This window comes from Carettochelys insculpta, chromosome 12 (assembly GCF_033958435.1).
Source record: "Carettochelys insculpta isolate YL-2023 chromosome 12, ASM3395843v1, whole genome shotgun sequence".
In the NCBI taxonomy this organism is placed as follows: Eukaryota; Metazoa; Chordata; order Testudines; family Carettochelyidae; genus Carettochelys; species Carettochelys insculpta.
In genome coordinates, this window is record NC_134148.1 from 37860131 (window position 1) to 37878183 (window position 18053).

At 42.6% G+C, this 18053-nt stretch overlaps 1 protein-coding gene across 1 annotated transcript in view; it reads right to left on the minus strand.

The window, feature by feature from the left end:
- Positions 1-18053, minus strand: part of ADAMTS17 (ADAM metallopeptidase with thrombospondin type 1 motif 17) — a 231869-nt gene that overhangs the window by 41094 nt on the left and 172722 nt on the right. Inside the window, exons 15-16 of the mRNA XM_075006587.1 lie at positions 14336-14495; positions 9595-9730 (exon numbers count right to left, since the gene is read on the minus strand). Coding sequence (XP_074862688.1) covers positions 9595-9730; positions 14336-14495 — 296 coding nt within the window. The remainder of the gene's footprint in view (positions 1-9594; positions 9731-14335; positions 14496-18053) is intronic.

An 18053-nucleotide genomic window follows, 5' to 3' on the forward strand; every position in this document is an offset into this window, starting at 1 on the left:
GGTTCTCTTTAAACCCACTGTAGACTCTGAAAGGCAAGTGCCACTGTGGCACAGAAGCTGTGCAACCTGAGTAAGGGACTGTCTTAAATCTCTGCCTCTTGAATCTTCCTCAATCTTTGACCTCTATCTATCTCCTCTGAGGAGTCTGAGAGTTCTTGGTCTAATCTGCTTTGGCAACATTTGTCTGACAGGCCCCTGGAGCAAACTTTAAACTTCCTTTGCGAGATTAGATGATTATTTAATCTTTGTAAGGCCTGAATTAGTCATTGCCTTTGAAATAGATGTTCTACCTGCTTGCTCATGTGTGAAATTCCTTGGTTCCTTGGGGAAAAAACTAGTGTGTACAGTTTGATGTCTAAGTTGAGGGATGCGAATGTTTGGAACATCCAGGCCCCAATGCCACTGAACGTTTGCAATGACTGCAAAGCTTAACAGTCAAAGGCCTGGACAAGACACAATGAAAGATGCCAACCAATGCGGGGGAGAGGTGAGCTGGCTGGGTAAGGGGAGAAAAAGATTATGAGATTACTTTTCATTAATTCAAGATAATGTTTAAGGCCAGAGGGACCTTTAGAATATCTACTTTAACTTACTGTACATCACAGGCCATGATATTTCACCTACTTACCCAATTTGAGCCCTGTATAGGCCAGCTATGTGCATGGCTGAATTGTTCCAATACATGTATGTATGTAAGCAAACATGAGTGTGTGTACACACAGAGTATATTTACATACTCTACCACCATACCACTGGAAAGCTAATTTACCCCTAATTTTCCCTTATGCTTTCAATAAAGTCTCTGATCTGATCTATGCCAACTTTGATACAGCGACAGTTTCACCATTTTTACTATAGTGGTCCAGTGAGTATCTTCACTAAGAAGACAGCACTGATCACCAGTGCTGAATAAGAGACTATGGGGGAGCGGGGGGAAGGCTAAAACCAAGAACCAGCTAAATTATTACTTGGAACAGAAACTAAAGCAAAACAATGCATTTTTAGAGTTCAATTTCATATAGATTATACTGTGAATATTCTCATTCAACTTACAGTTATTTCTGTTGTACAAACAAACCTTATTATTTACACCACAGCTAAAAGCTAAACATCAGGTCTAATTAATGTTTTATTAGCACAGTAGCGGCACTTTTAAAACATTCTTACAGTTGTTGTCAGTACCGAAGAGTATGTATAGCAGAAATCCTGTCTCCAACGAAGTCAATAGCAAAACCTCCATTGACTTCAAGCTCTTTCTCTGTGTGTGTTTGGGTGCATCCAATGACAGAGCTTTTTGAGAGTTAATCTCTTGATATTGATTTTCAGATAGTCTTCGTTAAGGTCAAACTAAGTTTAGGATAGAGCAGGGAAGGAAGGAATAAATTGTTTACAAGCAACCTTATGAATTCACTGAAATATCCAGACCTTTTCAATAATCATATGCTATTACACTCTTGAAAGTGGTCTTTGCACCAAATGCCACATTGTGTCAAAATAATCGGGTGAATATTGATTGTGGTAACAGGTTGTGCCACACCCAGTCACTAGAAGTTTAGGGAATAAAAAATACCAGGAATCTATTACAATAATACAGCTGCTGATGTCGAACACTGGACTCCAAGACTAACATTCCTGCCTTTATAAACAGAACACACAGTAATTTTCCAGTACAGTAGTCATTCTGCTAACAGACTTGCCAAGACTCACTCAGGGAGTTTTCTTTTTTCCTTCAGCAATTGTCATTGTGACAGATTTTGTTATTTTCCCAGAGAGTACAGGATCAACAACACTGGCAGCTAATTTACAGAAGTCTTGGAGGGTTTATTTTAATTTAAAGCTACAGTTCTTTTTTCTTCCTTTATTAATATTAACGATCATTCAAAGGATCAAATTCAGCCTTCGGGCAAGTGGGTGTCATTCCTATGTCAACACTGACAGCTGCTCCACTGCACCAGACAGAGAACATCAGTGCTACCACATGGGAAACATCCCCTTTTTTTTACCTGTTGTGTTGGGGGGTGGGCAGGGGAGAAAGATCAGAGCACAATGAGTGGGGGGTTGGGATTTGCGGGGGGAAGAGGTGGGAGAAAGGTGTAGTGAAGCGGGGGGCCTCCCCACTGTTAGGAAACTTCTACCATCCCTGCCACCTGATCTATTTCATGCCCAGTTATCCTTGCCTCTGGCCATCTGCCCATCACAGGGAGCTGGTTTCCAGAGACTCTCTCAAGCTTGTAGTGAAGGCAGTGGCCCTTAGCCAGTCCCCCAAGGGCGGAAGCAGCATGGGACTGAATCTTGCCCATAATGAAACATCTTCTTTTCTTCTGCCTGTCTTCCCTTGCGGATAAGTTCTGAAGCTCAGACTGGGAAGACTCAAGCCACGCAGCAATACATAGATAATTGGACCCTTAACTGCAGTGACGTGAAATTACATTTTACAGAGGGGGAAACCAAGACTACAGCTAGCATGAAGCTTATCCCAAACCAAACGGGGGCGGGGTGTGTGTGTGTGTGTGTGTGTGTGTGTGTGTGTGTGTGTGTGTGTGTGTGTGTGTGTGTGTGTGTGTGTGTGTGTGTGTGTGCGCGTGCATGCGCTGTGTAACACTGAATGTACTTCACACCTTCAGCCAACTGTCCTAAATCATTTGGCACAAATACGTCTAATACTAGCCAATAGAGTCCACCTAATTCCATTTGGCCTCTCCCCCCATATTTATTTAACTGGAACCTGTGTTCTGCAGTGTGGATTCAGAATGTTAAATAACTTTAGTAACAAGCCCTGGACTCCACCTACAGGCCAGAAATTGCTCCCTTGCTGCCTTTCCCAGCACTCCATCACAGGTCATGCATCTTGTGCTGGACTTTTGGGATTTTTTTTCCTCTTGACAATTAGATATTTGCCAGAGGACATGACTAGATGGACTTTTATGTGGCAGACTTCGTGTAACTATGACTCTTTCTAGTGGCTGGACCATATGGCAAACTAACAAATTCCTGTACTGAAAAAAAAACCCAGATATTCTCAAAGGAATAAATCACATATGCACAGATGACCAAGATTACAGGCTTGACCTTGTGCTCCATAATCACTGACTTTTACCAGTCAATCGAAAGGAGAACGACTATCACCGTAGATAGCAGCAGGTCCCTTCTTCTTGCTATGGACCAGCTAGTTGAAGGCTGCACATAGCACATAGCATTACACACATTACACACATATGGTCTGAAGTGTTAGTTCTATAGCCCAATATTATTCCATAGACTCCAATTCTAAATTCTGTGACCCTTTCAAATTTAGCTCTATTAAAATGGAAGTTGTACACCTTTGTGTTTGTTGATATTTACATTGCAAGAGTGATTTCCAGAATAACATTATTTAGAAGGGATCTATTCATTATTTAGAAGTAGTCTTTCTTCTTAGAAATGCTGGTATTCTCATGTTACCAAATCTTTCCCCTGTAAATCTATCCAGGGATGAAGAAGTTTGGACCAATAACTGCAGAGCTATTGGGTGGAGACAGTTTATTGCTCTTGGCAAGGGCAAAGGTATGACCAATCCAAAGAAACAGTCCTGGGACACAGAAATGATCTCCCCTATTTTACATTATTAGCATATCTGCCAATGTTAGCCAATAAAATGACAGTCAATTCACATCTACATACATTTACATGGATAAATCAGAGAACTTTGTGATGGTGTAGGGCCTTCCAACTCCTCTACTTTAGCTTGGTCCAGAGTCCCAGTGCTATGCAGAGCATGTGTCACCTATACTTCCACCATCTCCCATATCACTGGGATATGGACCATACCAAAAAGGACAACGGAAGAATCTGCACTATCACCGTCTCCAATTGGGAGGCTTGAACACAAGGTGGATGCTGCTGGTTTCTGTGGTGAAACCTCCAGTGGTGTGAAGTTGTGTGTAATTCCACACCTTATCCCCCTCTCAATCTTCCTTATGTGCCTTCTTAGTGTAAAACCAGAGAGAAAGCAGGACAAGTCTCTGGGGAAAGAGAGAAGAAATTAATTGGAGTGGGAGAAAGTGACGGAGTGGAACACTGAGATGATCTAGAGATGGCACAATTACAGATTATATGTGCCTTCCCAGGGAGAATGTATCAGGTACTAAGGGGCCCTTTAATCTGGCAGAGAAAGGCATAATAAAAACCCAGGATTAGATGTTAAAGCCTTGTAAATTCTAATTAGAAATAAGAGTGAGGGTGCTCAACCACTAGAACAAACTACCAAAGGAACTGCTGGATTCTCCAACTTTTGTCTTCAAATCAAAATCAGATACCTTACTGGAAGATAGGCTTTAATCAAACATGCTGTTGGCTCAATGCAGCAATTACTCAGTTAAATTCTTTGGCCGGTATTATATCGGAGGTCAGGCTAGATGACCTAATGAGTCTTTCAGGTCTTAAAAATCTGTGAATGTATGAAACCAACTTCATCCCAGAAGCAGTTACATTTCAGTAAGGGATGACATGACTTTTTTATCTAGTGTTTCTAAAGCATATGATAAGCCTCCGAAATAATATTAATCAGCACTTTGATAACACAATAATATCTGTAAAGCAAGTACAAACATTAACCAACAAATTTACCTGTCTATATGCATGTCTAATGTACGCTTGCAATAGTAGCTATCCATTCTGTACGAAATTTAGGATCATAATTATACAGTTCTAAGGATATGTTCTGCTTTTCTTTAAGTAAACTTCTACTGCAATATTCTCTCTTTAGGTTTCAGACCATGCTCCCTAGAGTTCTACCTGTCTTCTTTGAGGAATGCCATGAGGCAAACTTGCTGCTCCTCTGCTGGGGAAAGGAAGTGATCATCTGTGGTTCAGTTGCTCTCTGGTGGTAGGGCACTGCACAGTTCAGGATCCTCTCCTGCCTAGAACTGTTCCTTTGGGAGTATCAGCCATAGCATCCCCCTCTTTCACATCTAGCAGATGTAGACTTTGAGGTAGTTTGGCCATGCTCATTAAAGGCTTAGGTAAGGAACAAGGATCCAGAACTAGATCTGGAATTGTACAAGGAAGCTCTACAGGGCTTGGAACGCTGGTGAAACTCCCCTCAGGCAGACTTGCTTAGGAGGTAGGTTACCACATTTTCAACCTGCTGCAATGTGTGTGCGGCCTTTGCTATCAGGTCCCGCCAGCTGCATCACCAGGATATCTGAGCCATATCAATTTTAGCTCAGAATTCATGACATCAGCATGGTCTACTCTTCCGCCACATCTAGCTGTGGATGAAAGATGACATTTTTGGCTGCTGTTGCTATTTAGCTGTTCAGGAGCAGCAACAAATCCAACAGTTCCCAGCAGGAATTGAACATCTATTAAGCTGTCCACCCCTCGATCCCAAGATAACTGTGTTTGCATCTAAGCCAACACAAGTCCCAGCCTTTTTGGTTCTGGTACTCCATTAGGGGAGAGTAGTTTTCAAGCTCACAGACACTGATCATGACTGTAAGAGTGTGGCCACTGGCCAGTCTTTGTTTTCAATAATAGCAGCTGATGTGATCTGTGATATCTTAGCCTCATGCCAGTCCCGGGTTTGCCTATGTATTGGTTCTTCTGTTTAGTATGTTGGAAACAGCATGAACATACGGCACGCAAGAATCCAGAATCCATATGCTTACAACCGGGTTTCGAAAGAAATATCTATAGGCCTCTGCAGAGGATTAGAAAAAAGAGATGCTAATAGGGCGCAGTTGGGACAGGACAGGAAGCCATAAATTATTTAATGGAAAAATAGAATCCAGTAACATAAGAAAGTAAAAAAAGGAAGAAGAAGCATTTTTAAAAGGTGAAAGAGTAACGTTAATAAAGAATGAAAGATTCTTTCATATTTGCCAGTTTCAACAAATTTAAAAAAAATTTTCCCCCGTTTTCTGACTATTTAATTTGAAAACACAGTGCATCAAATTCAACAGTCCCTGTTTTACTGTACTTTTTTTAAAGATGCTATATTGGAATTGCTGGGTTTCAACCTCCTCCCTGGCTGCATGGAATAATTGCCCCTTGCCCTACTCCATTTGTTTCTTGCAAGAGATGGCTACATTTCAAAGGGTTATATAAATTGCAAAGCAATACAGAATTGTTTTGCAAGGAAGATGATGTTATTAGTATCACAAGCATTTATTTTCAGATAACCTCATGTTTAATGTGGATGATTATTTTTTATTTGCATGTCAATTCCCAACAGAGATTGGAGCCTACAGTTACATACATAGGAAGATGCCATTTCTGCCCCAAAGAGCTAACAATTTAAGTAGACAAGGATCAAGGTGGGAAAGAAAGGGGCAGTAAGGTATAGTAGCTTGCCAAAAGCCAGTGTCAGAGCCAGAAATCAACCCCAGGTCTCATAAGATCCAGACCAGTGCCTCCCATCACCCTTACCGCCTTTCCAATAGATTCTTCATAAGGTAGATGCAATTTTATCTAAATTCACAGTACCAGAAACTCTGTGTAACTTCACTCAAAAGCAATGAGAGAGAAAATATTTGCTACAAAAAAGAAGCCATTGTTCCCTTCTTCTGTATTCTGGCCCAGAATGAAGTGCTCAGTGGAAATGAGAAAGCACCTTATTGTAACAAGATGCTATAACAATTTTACTTGAAACTCTAAAACTAATTCAGGGTTCATATAAAAAAAAGTACTGACATGGTGAAAGAGAATGGTTTCTTTAAGATGTTCTTGGTCAGAGAATATGCTAAGCATGCATTTCTAACGTCTGGGTGGGCAAACACAAGTGGAAATTTCAGTTCTACAGAGGCACAGAGAATGTGCTTCTGAAAATGTTTCCAGTGAAAGCCTGTGAAGTGTGAAAGCGTGGTCTACATGGAGTGAAAGCGAGCATGTGGTCTGTCAGATCATCAGCTGGAGTTTGTGGCCTTACTGGGTATTAAGCACTCTTGGTGCTTGTTGCCATGGATCTGAAAAAATGGATTGACACCAACATCTTGCTAAACTGCTTCTGAGGACACAGCGTTTAACTGTGTCTGAAAGCTGCCTCGTAATTCCATACAGAAAAACGACTACCCTGGAGGAACATTAAGGGGCTAAATAAGCGAAGCAATTTCCACATATCTCGGTAACGGGCCTTTCTCAGCAGCACATGTGGCTGATCTCCATCCTTAACTCAACTCATTGTTATTGTTCATTGTTTTTATAGAGCTTTACCCGAAATGGGGCATGGACTGTGTGGACACAGCACATCACTGGGGATGACACTGGCGCTCTCCCATGGGTTCCATTCTCTTGTGCCTAGCATTAGGGAGATACAAGACATGGCTCAGTCACTCTGCAACTACACCCATGAACTGGCCCACACTGGAGGGCTTTGGGAAAACAATGGGTTTTAAAGTGTGAGGAAGGCCAGCTGGCTCATTTCACACCCCAAAAGAAGTATTTCTTCATATAACACACAGTCAACCTGCGGAACTCCTTGCCAGAGGATTTTATGAAGGCCAAGACTATAACAGGGTTCAAAAAAAGAACTAGACACATTCATGGAGGATAGGTCCATCAAGGGCCATTACCCAAGATGAGCAGGGATGGTGTCCCTAGTGTCTGTTTGCCAGAAGCAGGGAAATGGTAGCAGGGGATGGACCACTTGATGACTATCTGTTCTGTTCACTCCCTCTTAGGTAACTGGCACGAACTACTGTCAGAATACAGGCTATTGGGCTAGAGGGACCTTTGTTCTGAGCCAGTATGGGTATTCTCATGTTCTTATATTGCAGACAACGGAACAAGGAATCATGAGTGCACGGAAGCAGGCAGGCCTTCAGCCATCACCCTGGTACATTCTGGGATCCTAAGTGCTGACCTCTGATCTTGAAACTCCTTGCCTGGTACGTGGGAAGGAGTGTGAAAGGCCGGTATGAACAGTGACAGCCGAGGCCTGAAGAGAAGTTATACAAGGCATAAGGACACAGATCAGGCACTTAAAGTTCATCAGAGACAGATGTGCTTTCCTGTGATCTGAGCTCAGAGCAGCACGACACACCAAGAGGGCTTGCCATCTAAACCAATCAGATGGAACAGTTCAGAAAGCCAGTACAGCTCAGGACCAGGTGTGACAGCACATATGTCTTTGTTCACGTACTACACACTAATGTAATGAGCTTTATACAAAGTATACGTTCCAAATTTCATTTAAAAATTCATAATTTACTGATCATTAGTGTCACGGCAAAATGCACATAGCAGTGCTATATGTCAAGTTATAGATGTAAACAGAGATTATGACTAAAAGCAAGGAGTTCCAGAAAAGTCTGGGGAGGAGCCAAACCAGCTCCTCAGAGACGAAAGGTGAACTGACAGCTGAGGTGTAAACAATGCCGATGGACCATTACCCGATAAAGTTGCTGTTCTTTTGGCAGGAAAAAGAGCAAGGGTAAAAATCTACATATTAGCAAAGAAATGGCATAGCATTCCTGTGCACACAGACTTCCTGGCACCTCGCTCCCAGCTGGAAATGCTTCTCAGTGAGAGAACACTATATAAGACACCCCCTTCATCCTTCTCCCTACTGCATTCATGCCACCTGAAGCAAAAAAGTATTGGACTCTGGAAGAAGGAGACTCTGGAAGGAGACATGACTACAGGGTTTGATCAGAAAGTATATGACAAAGTACATGTCATGAAAAACTGTTCTTGACTCTGATACAGCTTGTTAAATTAGGTATTATAGTCAACTCCTCTCCGTTCTTGTTTGTGTCTGTTTCTGACCTTTAGGCCTCATTCCTTGTACTCAAAATCTCTCTTTGTAATAACTTGTTTTATCTAATCCAGTGGGTTGAAACCAAAGTGTTTGGGGAACTTCATTTAGGGTAACAACTTGTGTGCATATTACTTGTTTTCGAGAAACAACAGACCAAATAAGACTTTTATTGTCCAGGAGAGGGGCAGGGCAATACAGGACAGATTTCCGGGAGAAAATCTAAGCCTAGGGTTGTTTTGGGATCACCCTGGTGAGAGCCAGAGTATAACTGAAGTGTGGCTGGTAGCTACAAGCAGATACCCAGGATCTGGCTTGCCTGCTTGGAGGCTGTTTTTGAGTGGCCCAGTGAGAGCTAATTCAGGAAGGCACTGCAGGCAACCACAGTTGCTGGGCTGGATGACCGCCCCCTCACTATTTTGGACTGTGTCCCAATATTTCACACAAGGTCAGGCTTAAAGGCCAGCCATGTTTTTTTCTAGCAGGGCGTGACTACTAATCAAGCCCTGTTCTGCACTGAACAAAGAAACAAGATTAGACATGCCATCGGTGCAATGTTGACCAGCTAAATAAAGTACCCTATTTATTTTCCTAGATTATACAGTTAAGGGGAAGGAAAAAAACACAAGAATATGGACGTTGCTTGCAGGGAAGCGTCATGTACTGATCACAGATTAAATGCACTCTAAGGTAATGAAAATCTGATCTGCTCACCAAATGAAAAATAAGTATCACAGCTGGATATTGCAGCTAACAACGTGCCCAGACGCCTCCAAACACTTTGAAAGTGTCAGTAGAAAGGTACCTTGGCGAAGGGTGGTTGTGAGAAACATGCACGTTTTGTTTTTTTAACTCCTTACCGTGACTGGCAGGGATGTGTGTTACATCTCCTGACTTGAGGTTCAGGGCGTGTCACGTGCTGGCAGTCACTATCATTCACCACCATCATGGTCTTGTTAACGATTCTTGTACAGGACACGACAGTTTTACGCTCACCTAAATGTCAAACCAAAAACAACGGTAAACCAGCAAAGTAGTTTATTAATGGAGACTGTTGTTTTACTCAAAAGACCTGATTTTATGGTCCATGGCATATTTTTCATGGCTGTGAATTCGGTAGGGCCCTAACAATGTCATGAATGTGATAGCTCCAGCACTGTGAGTACATTGCACTGGGTCTTTAAACTCTTAACCTAAATACAAGCTTGACACCAATCAAGATGCTCCTGGGAGAGGAAGTGGAGGCAGATAACTGTCCATCTCTGTGGATGACTAATAATGACTGAGATCCACCACTTAGGCTGAGTTTCCTGTGGTACAGCTGGGATTCCTTTGCTTCTTCCCCTTCATACTGACTGATCTCCAACTCATTTAATGCAGCAACAAGAATGCTGAAAAGGAGCATCCAGGTTTCAAAGGATGTAGAGTTTGGTCTCACTCAAATTTTACAGGGGACTGAAATAAGCAGCTAAAATATAAACCATTTCAGGTCCTCTGGGATGTACTATGTTAAAAAGTGCTGCCAATTTGACACACCAGGCTCCAAGTCTTTTTTTCTTCTCTGTTTTATTCTATCAATTGGGGCTTATTCCTCATCTCTATGTGGTCTTATTAATCCCTCTTGTAAGGCGACACAAACCTTTTTCAAGCCCTCTTTCACAGTATCTTAAATTTCTTGAGGTCTCTGTCCTTTAACTACTAGCTCATTTAGTCTCCAGCCAATATATCCCACATCTCATCATCTGATCCTCCCTCGGCTTTTCCATGATGGGGGAGCAGAGTGGGGTGTCTACTCCTACTATGACTGCATAGCTTATCAACTCTTATCTGAGCCAGCAGTCTCAGTCTGAGGTAATTGTTGGAAAAGAGATAATTGCAGAGGTAATTGTTGGAAAAGAGAAGAATCTGGCCAGTATTTCAACCTGTACACCATAGCTGGCCTAACCCCACTCACTTTCCTCATTACTTTACTTAACATATCCTTATTGCAAAGAATCACTCCCTCCACTTCCACCAACGTCTTTTAACATAGTTCCTAATATCCCCATCCATATCCTGATCGTGGCTTCACACTCAGCTTTTTAAATTATATTGCATGGGCTTCAACTTGATACCATCAAGTTTTATTGGTTTCTTTTTACCCTCAAAGCATTCCAGGTGCTCCATCTTTGGTGAGCTGATGTATAAAAGTTATTTTCTTTCAGCGCAGCTCTCCACAGCTCTAGGGCTGTTTCCACTTCATGTTTACCTTCATTGTACAACACAATGTTGTCAGTGAAAAGCAGGCTCCAGGGAGCCTCTCTCCTACCCTCCCACATGAAGGTATCCATTACAACCACAATAGGCTGATCCTTGATGTAGACTTGTTCCTGCAGTGAATGACTCACTGTAGCGGCAGATGCTTCTCATTACCGTTTTGATACCCTCAGGCACGCCCATGATAGTCTGAGCATATGCACCCATAGTCACTTCCACAACAACTGGCGAGGAAATCAGCCATAAGTCTTCTCTAAATCCACAAACAGAAGCTATGCTTTTGGGGGGCATGAAAGATTATGTGCCCCCAGATGTCATGAGGGGGAGGGGCAAGAGGCCAGCAGCCGCTAAAGGCAAGGCAACCACCACAGGGCCCAGGGCAGGCAGGGGAGCTTGTACCAGCAGCAGAGGTTGATCCCACCATTTCACTCACCAGTGGTGGCAGGAAACAGAGGAAGCCCACCCCAGCCTGCTCTGATCCCTCAGCTCCCAGACATATCACTCAGGATGGGAGTTGGGGGAATGGGAGGGACCAGTGGCGGAAAGCTGGACAATGTGGCTGGGAGCAGTGGAACCAAGCAGGTTGGAGCCAGGTTGCTCTGCTTCTTCCTGCCGCTGCCAGTGAGTGCAGGGGGGCCCTACACTTGCTGCCAGTGCCAGGTCCCCCTGCTAGTCCCTTGGGTCATGTTGCTTGCCGGGGGTGGGGGGTGAGCTTGGGGGATGGGGCTTCCCCTGAGCTAGTGATCGCACAAGGAGGAGTTACGTGGTGGCAGTCATGTAGCCAGGGCCTCTCTTGTGGCTCTCTCAGCAGTCACCACTGTCCACAAACACGAAGTGCAGTTCCTTGTGCTTCTCTCCATAGTTCTCCGGCAAACACAGGATCCACTGTTGGCCTTCATGGTAACTAACCCCATTCGGCTGTCACTTAATTGATACTCCAGTGCCTTCCAAAGTCTGTTCAATATTCCTTTGCAGACACTTCATTGTTTGACCCATCAACTTGATGTGTCAGTAATGACTAAATGCTTTGCATGTCTCCTTTTGCTTGAAGTTAGGGACTAATGTGTCTTCCTCCAGCCACTGGGAATTTTTCCACCACAGAGAACAAAGTTGAAAAGTTTTGTCATCACCACAACTCCTTCATGCCTAATGCTTTAACTATGTCAGCTGGTATATCATTTGCCCCACCTACTTCCCAAGTTACATCATATTTAGCATTGCCTGAGTCTCCATTGCAGGGATAGGTCTCCTCATGTTTTTGCTTGTGCATACTTCCCTCAAGGGTTTCTTCACATTCTCTTCACTGAACAGTTTCTCATAAACCTGCTGCCACTACTTAATGATTTTACCATCTTCCCCTCATACTTTTCCATCTACATCTTTAACACACTTTACAGATCCCAAGTTTTCTGTGCTGCTTTGCTTAATCTCAGCTAATCTGCATAATCCTTTCTTCCCTTCCTTCAATAGTAGTCTTGCGTAGGCCTTTAAATGTTTCCCCAGTTACTTCGTTAGCTATTTTCTCTACCCCCGCCCCCGTATTACTTATACATTATCATTTATTTTCTATCATTGTCATTCTTCTTTACTGCTTCCTGCATGTAACTGGACCACCACCAGATCTCCTTACCATGCAATTTCTCTCCATTCCATCTGGCCACACGCTGCTCGTGCACCTTCTGAAATATATTTCTCCAAATCTCATTAGCATGATGGCCAGTTTGGTTGTCATCCAACCGCCACAGAATTTCATCCTTAGAGTTCACACCCAGGCTCAAGACACCATGCTCCCATTCTGCTTCCTTACAGCCTAGGTCTCTGCATCAGTTGAGCAGGTGGACGTCTCAACTCCACTGAAGAATGTAACCCCTTGGGCTCAATAATCCACTTTGATGTGAGGATGTTGTGTTGTAACAGTGAGACAGATGTCTTTCAACACGGTGAGTCAACATTACAAAGTCACAATGTAAATGCCACCACCTCCCCACGCAAGCCTACCACACCGACATTTATTTGGGGGATATTTCTTAAATATCTCCCATTATAAACTAAAATTTGGCTGTTTTATATAGGTCACAAACTGAACACTGGTGATGTATGACTAATCAACACCTAATCAAAATCCATTAAGTCCTGTCAAATGGAAAGTCCCGCGTGAATTAAGTCCCTGAGCACTTCAAGAATCTTAAGTGAGTTTGCACAATCTAAATGTCACAAAAGAAGCCCTTTTCACCAAGAATGCATAGTGAAATGCATCTGAAAACTGAAGTGCTTAAGAATTGACCTAGCCAATCCTAGTGGTGGTGGCATCCACATTGCCAGAAGGTGATATCTGTGTGTCTCTAACCATGTGGGAGGCCTATTGTACTTAAGACCCTATCAATGGGTTTAAGATTCACTCTTGTGAGGGCTCAACAACAGGGAGAAATTCTTCTTGTAACCTTGTAACCAAGTCAATTTTTAAATCAACTTTTTATAAAAGTCAACCCTCCCCACCCAAACAAAAACAACAAAAAATCCAAAACAAATCACCCTCTACTCTCCAGCATTTAGTATACTGAGATGACAGGATACTGAGCATGGCAACCTGACAAGGAGTGAAGATTTAATTCCTTTGTGGTACCTTCATGATGGGATGAATTTTGGAGGTGCCTTGACCCAATGCTAGTCATGAAAGGAGCTTGGCCAGGGTGTGTGGAAAGTGACCTGACTCCATCAGGAAAATTAAAGGTGTTTCCCCTATATATAGAGAACAAACGTATAGTGGGAAATACAGTATTAAGTGTCTTCTGTGGAGGTGCTTTGGCTTCATCAATCTTTCCCAGAACGCCCCAGGAGATATCATCTGAAAAGTATGATATGTGGGCTGTGATAGCTGATCAATGGTTTCTGATGCAATCTACAGCAAAATGTCACAGTGGGACTGCTCCTACTTCATCCTCACTGACGGAAGCTTCTTTCAGTGAATACCTGTGGAAACTCCGTGCCAAGAATCTGACTGAACCTTGACATATGGGGCTGCGTACAAGTGCCTTGAGCCATCTGCAAAGAACTGAACCAGGTGCAGTTCCACTGAATAGTAAGGAACCAAAATGCAGCAGCCCTGCCCAGAACACTGGCCGAGAACAGACTGCACGGCTGCTGCTAACTTGCAGATCTGGTGAAAGTGAGCTTTCATTTCACCCAATTCCTATGCCAACAGCCATTTCCGTAGCTTAGCCCTCCTCGTGATGTCTGTGCTTTGGCAAGCTCGCAGCCTGTGTTCTGCATTCACCTCTCTTTACTGCCTGCCTTGGCAAACTCTGTACAAAACAAAAATCGCACCATGGTCCCTAATGGCCTTACCTCCTCCACACTGCACACTGCATCCTTCCCATCCGCTGTGCGTCCAGATGTACAAAGAATCCTGTTGTTTTTCTGGCTCGCTTCTGTTCTCAGCCGTATAGTTTACAGGAATGGTGTATTCGTAATGAATTCCATAATTCTGGTCATGAAATAACAGCACCTGGTTCAGCAGCGGAAGAAAGGCTGTCAGGATACACTGCACTGAAAAAGCCAACAGAGCGCAGCGATGGCAAAGCAAGCAATACTGTTACAGTCCAATGCGTTCAGGGGCGGGCACTTCAAGAAACACCGCCAAATCTTTTTTTAGGCACCTAAGATCAAAGGACCTGGTCTTCAGAGGTACTGATAAAGAGGAAAGCCGTGGGAACTGTAAGTACTCAGTACTTCTGAAAATTCCAGACACTTCTGGAGGTGTTCAAAACCAGACTTCAGTGTCTAACGTTAAAAGCACTCAATTTAGAAAAAATTGGCCTTTGCTGTTTTTGGTGTCAAATGTAACGACTTGGCTTTAACACAGAAGTAATCTGACAGCAGGAAGCATTAAATCAGACTGATGCTCATAGAGTAACTAATTAAATTAATGATTGCATGGAAATAAGTTACCATTCATTATGCACGCCTTAATTTGTTTTGGGAAGTTAGGCTAGCTGCCAGGCCTATCTATTTATTCAGCCTTCTGGGAGGATGAGTGGGTTGGGAAAGGGGGCTGTTTTCAAGTTTAACATCCTATCACTTCACACGTTCATGGCACAGGAATTCAGTAATGTGTCTAGAGCTGCAGAGCAGTGCATTTAACAGCTTCAGCAATAAAGAAGTCCAACCATCACCAGGGGAAACTGTGCGCACAAGGACAAGTCTGGCCTGCTGCCGACAAACCCCAGGAATGGGATATGACTCTTTGGGCCTCCCCACACAGGTATTTTCTGAACAAGTAAAGGACCAGGCTTTTTCACGTCATTCCCTGACATCAGTGGTTCTGGCCAAGTCCCTATCTTGCTAGGAAGTTGCTGCAGGGATGCTGAGGTGTGCAACCTGCGTCTAACAGGATCAAGTATGACCTCTTCAGCCTCCCAATTTTGTGAAATTCACTAAAAGAGACTACTACAACGAAAGGAGAGCTGAAAAAGGGACACTCGTTATTAGTCATAGTGGGCAGGGACTTCCAGTTCTACTTCAGTTTACACATGGGGCCAGATTTGGCTCTCGTTTTCAGCAAGTAACTTTAGTAAAGGGAATCCCAATGGTGTAAAACCAGAGAGAGGTAAGAAAACAGACCCACTGGACCTTTTATCTGAATTACTGCATTTTGTAAAAGATGGACAGGAGGGCTTTAAAAGGTGACTTTGGAACAAATCTGTTTTCTGGACCCGTTTCTCAGTGGGTGAAAACTGAAATATCTCCTTTAAAGTCAATGGACAGGTGCAAATTTACCCCAGTAGTCTTCTGTGATGTTTTAAAAACAGACATAATTACTGTGTACTATGTTATGTGCTATTAACCTAACCCCAGTAACATTAAAGCAATAATTCAAACAAACCTTCCAGCCACCCCCAGGTAACCTTTCTGACTCTTCATTGTTCTGCAAACACATCTTTAATCCTCTCCAAGCATTCATATAGAGTTTATAAATACCTACAGCCTGGGATGGGGCACAAAACAACTGGTGCCAGGAACTTGGACTTGAGCTTAAGGCTGTCTGAAAACCTGATATTTTGGTTCACTAGCCAACAGAAAAATTCTCTTTAAAATTTCATTTCAGGTTGTCCTGAAACGATTGCTTTTGTTTGCTTTTTCCATTTTGTTTTTGTTGATTTCCCTCCTTTTTTATTTCAAAGAAACCCAACTACAATTCAAAGTGAGAAGTTTCATTTTAGTAACAATGAAGCAAGATGTTTTGATTGCTGTGAAAAATTTACCTCCATTTTTCCCAGACAAAACTATTCGCTACCTTGGACCCAAATTTGCTAGTTTCAGTCAACTCAAAACTGTACTTTAGTGAATGAACTATCTGAAAAATTCTGCCTGGTTTCACTTGAGTTACAGTGGTTGACTCCCTATATAGCTGTGCAATGAGCACTGTAAGAGCAGCAGGCACTGTGAACCCTTCAGCTGATCATAGTAAACACATCTGGACAGCATAGTATCTTCCATGAGGAGTGGGAAACAAAGGGCAGTTCTAGACTAGGCATTAAAGTCAACTGAAGAGAGGCAATTCTTTCTACCGCAATTGTGTAGTTAGAATTGACTTATCTACAATTGACTTACCTGGCCATCTTCACAGAAGCGGGTAGATGGGAGACTGCCCTTTCTCCTTGTGCTATTGAGGAGTACAGAGGTCAAGTGTCGACCCCTGACAGTTCGAATACGTTCATCCCTCCTAGACATGTGAAATGGAACCCCTGAATAGGTAGATCTTCAGCATAGTGAAGACATACCCAAAGAGAAGTTTTTGCTCTGGCTTCCAAGAATACTTTGTTTTTCATTGATCCCCAGAACAGGAGGGATCACTGTGAAAATCTAGACTGGCCCTTGTACAGCTCATGCCAAAGAACTTCCCCAAAATAATTTGTAGAACAGATCTTCCAGAAAAATAGCCAAACTGGATTTAAAAATCGTCATTGCTGGAGAAACTGCCATGACACTGAATATAAATTGTTCCAATGGTTAATTCTTCCCACTGTTACTAAGTGGTGCTTTATTTCCAGTCTGAATTAACCTAGCTTCAACTTCTAGCCATAGCTTGTGTTAGGCCTTCCTCTGCTAGATTGACGAGCCCATTTTTAAATATTTCTTGTGTAATCAAGTCACCTCATAACCACCCCTTTATTACACTAAAGAGATTGCACATAAGTCTACCCCAATACACGTTTTATTCTTAGCTTAAAGTCACAGTTAAGGCCACTTTAGCCCACATGATCATCTTCACAAAGCTTTCTGCAAAATTCAATGCATTAGGCAACAATCAGCAAAGAACTCAAGTCCTGCTTGCTCATCCTATTGCACTAAGGAAACAGCCATGTTTAAAGCATCTCTGTACTCTGGGAGTGTTTCTCTGTCTTCAGTTGCCAAGAGGAGGTCTAGCACAGGCCTAGCTACACAAACATTCATTTATCCAAGAAATATACTTAAAGTAACACATTTGGAGAAATGCCCCAAGTATTAAAAACCAGCTCCTTAAAAGAGATCCTTATTATCTCAATATGGAAACAAAATGAGTGAATCTAAGCGCTCATATGAAACCAATTTCATGTAGTTTCATAGCCACATATAATATGCATGCATGCGTGTGTCTAATTAGTTTCAAATGCAGGTCACAATGGATTCAGTGAGACTTCTGGCTCTTTGTCAGTCAAGTGTATTCCACCCTTATTTGGACAACAGTTTTCTATTTAGAGGTAACTGGTAACCATCCTTTTCATTCTTGTGTTGAAAGAATTAAAACCACCACCCTGTATCAGGGGAAAGATTAATATTTAACTTGACAAAAGAGGCTCAAATAAATTACATGCTCCTTTAAGTGAGCTTTGTTTATTACTCTTCCAATCGCTTTGGGCTGCATGTTTGTTCTAATGGTCTGACAGGGGTCTCTCTTCTGTTTTTAAAACATTCCCAGGGAAAGGGAAGAGAAAGGATGAACCATCCCTATTACCTGAACATTTGTATTACAACAGAACCTCAGAGTTATGAGCTGACTGATCAACCACACACCTGATTAGGA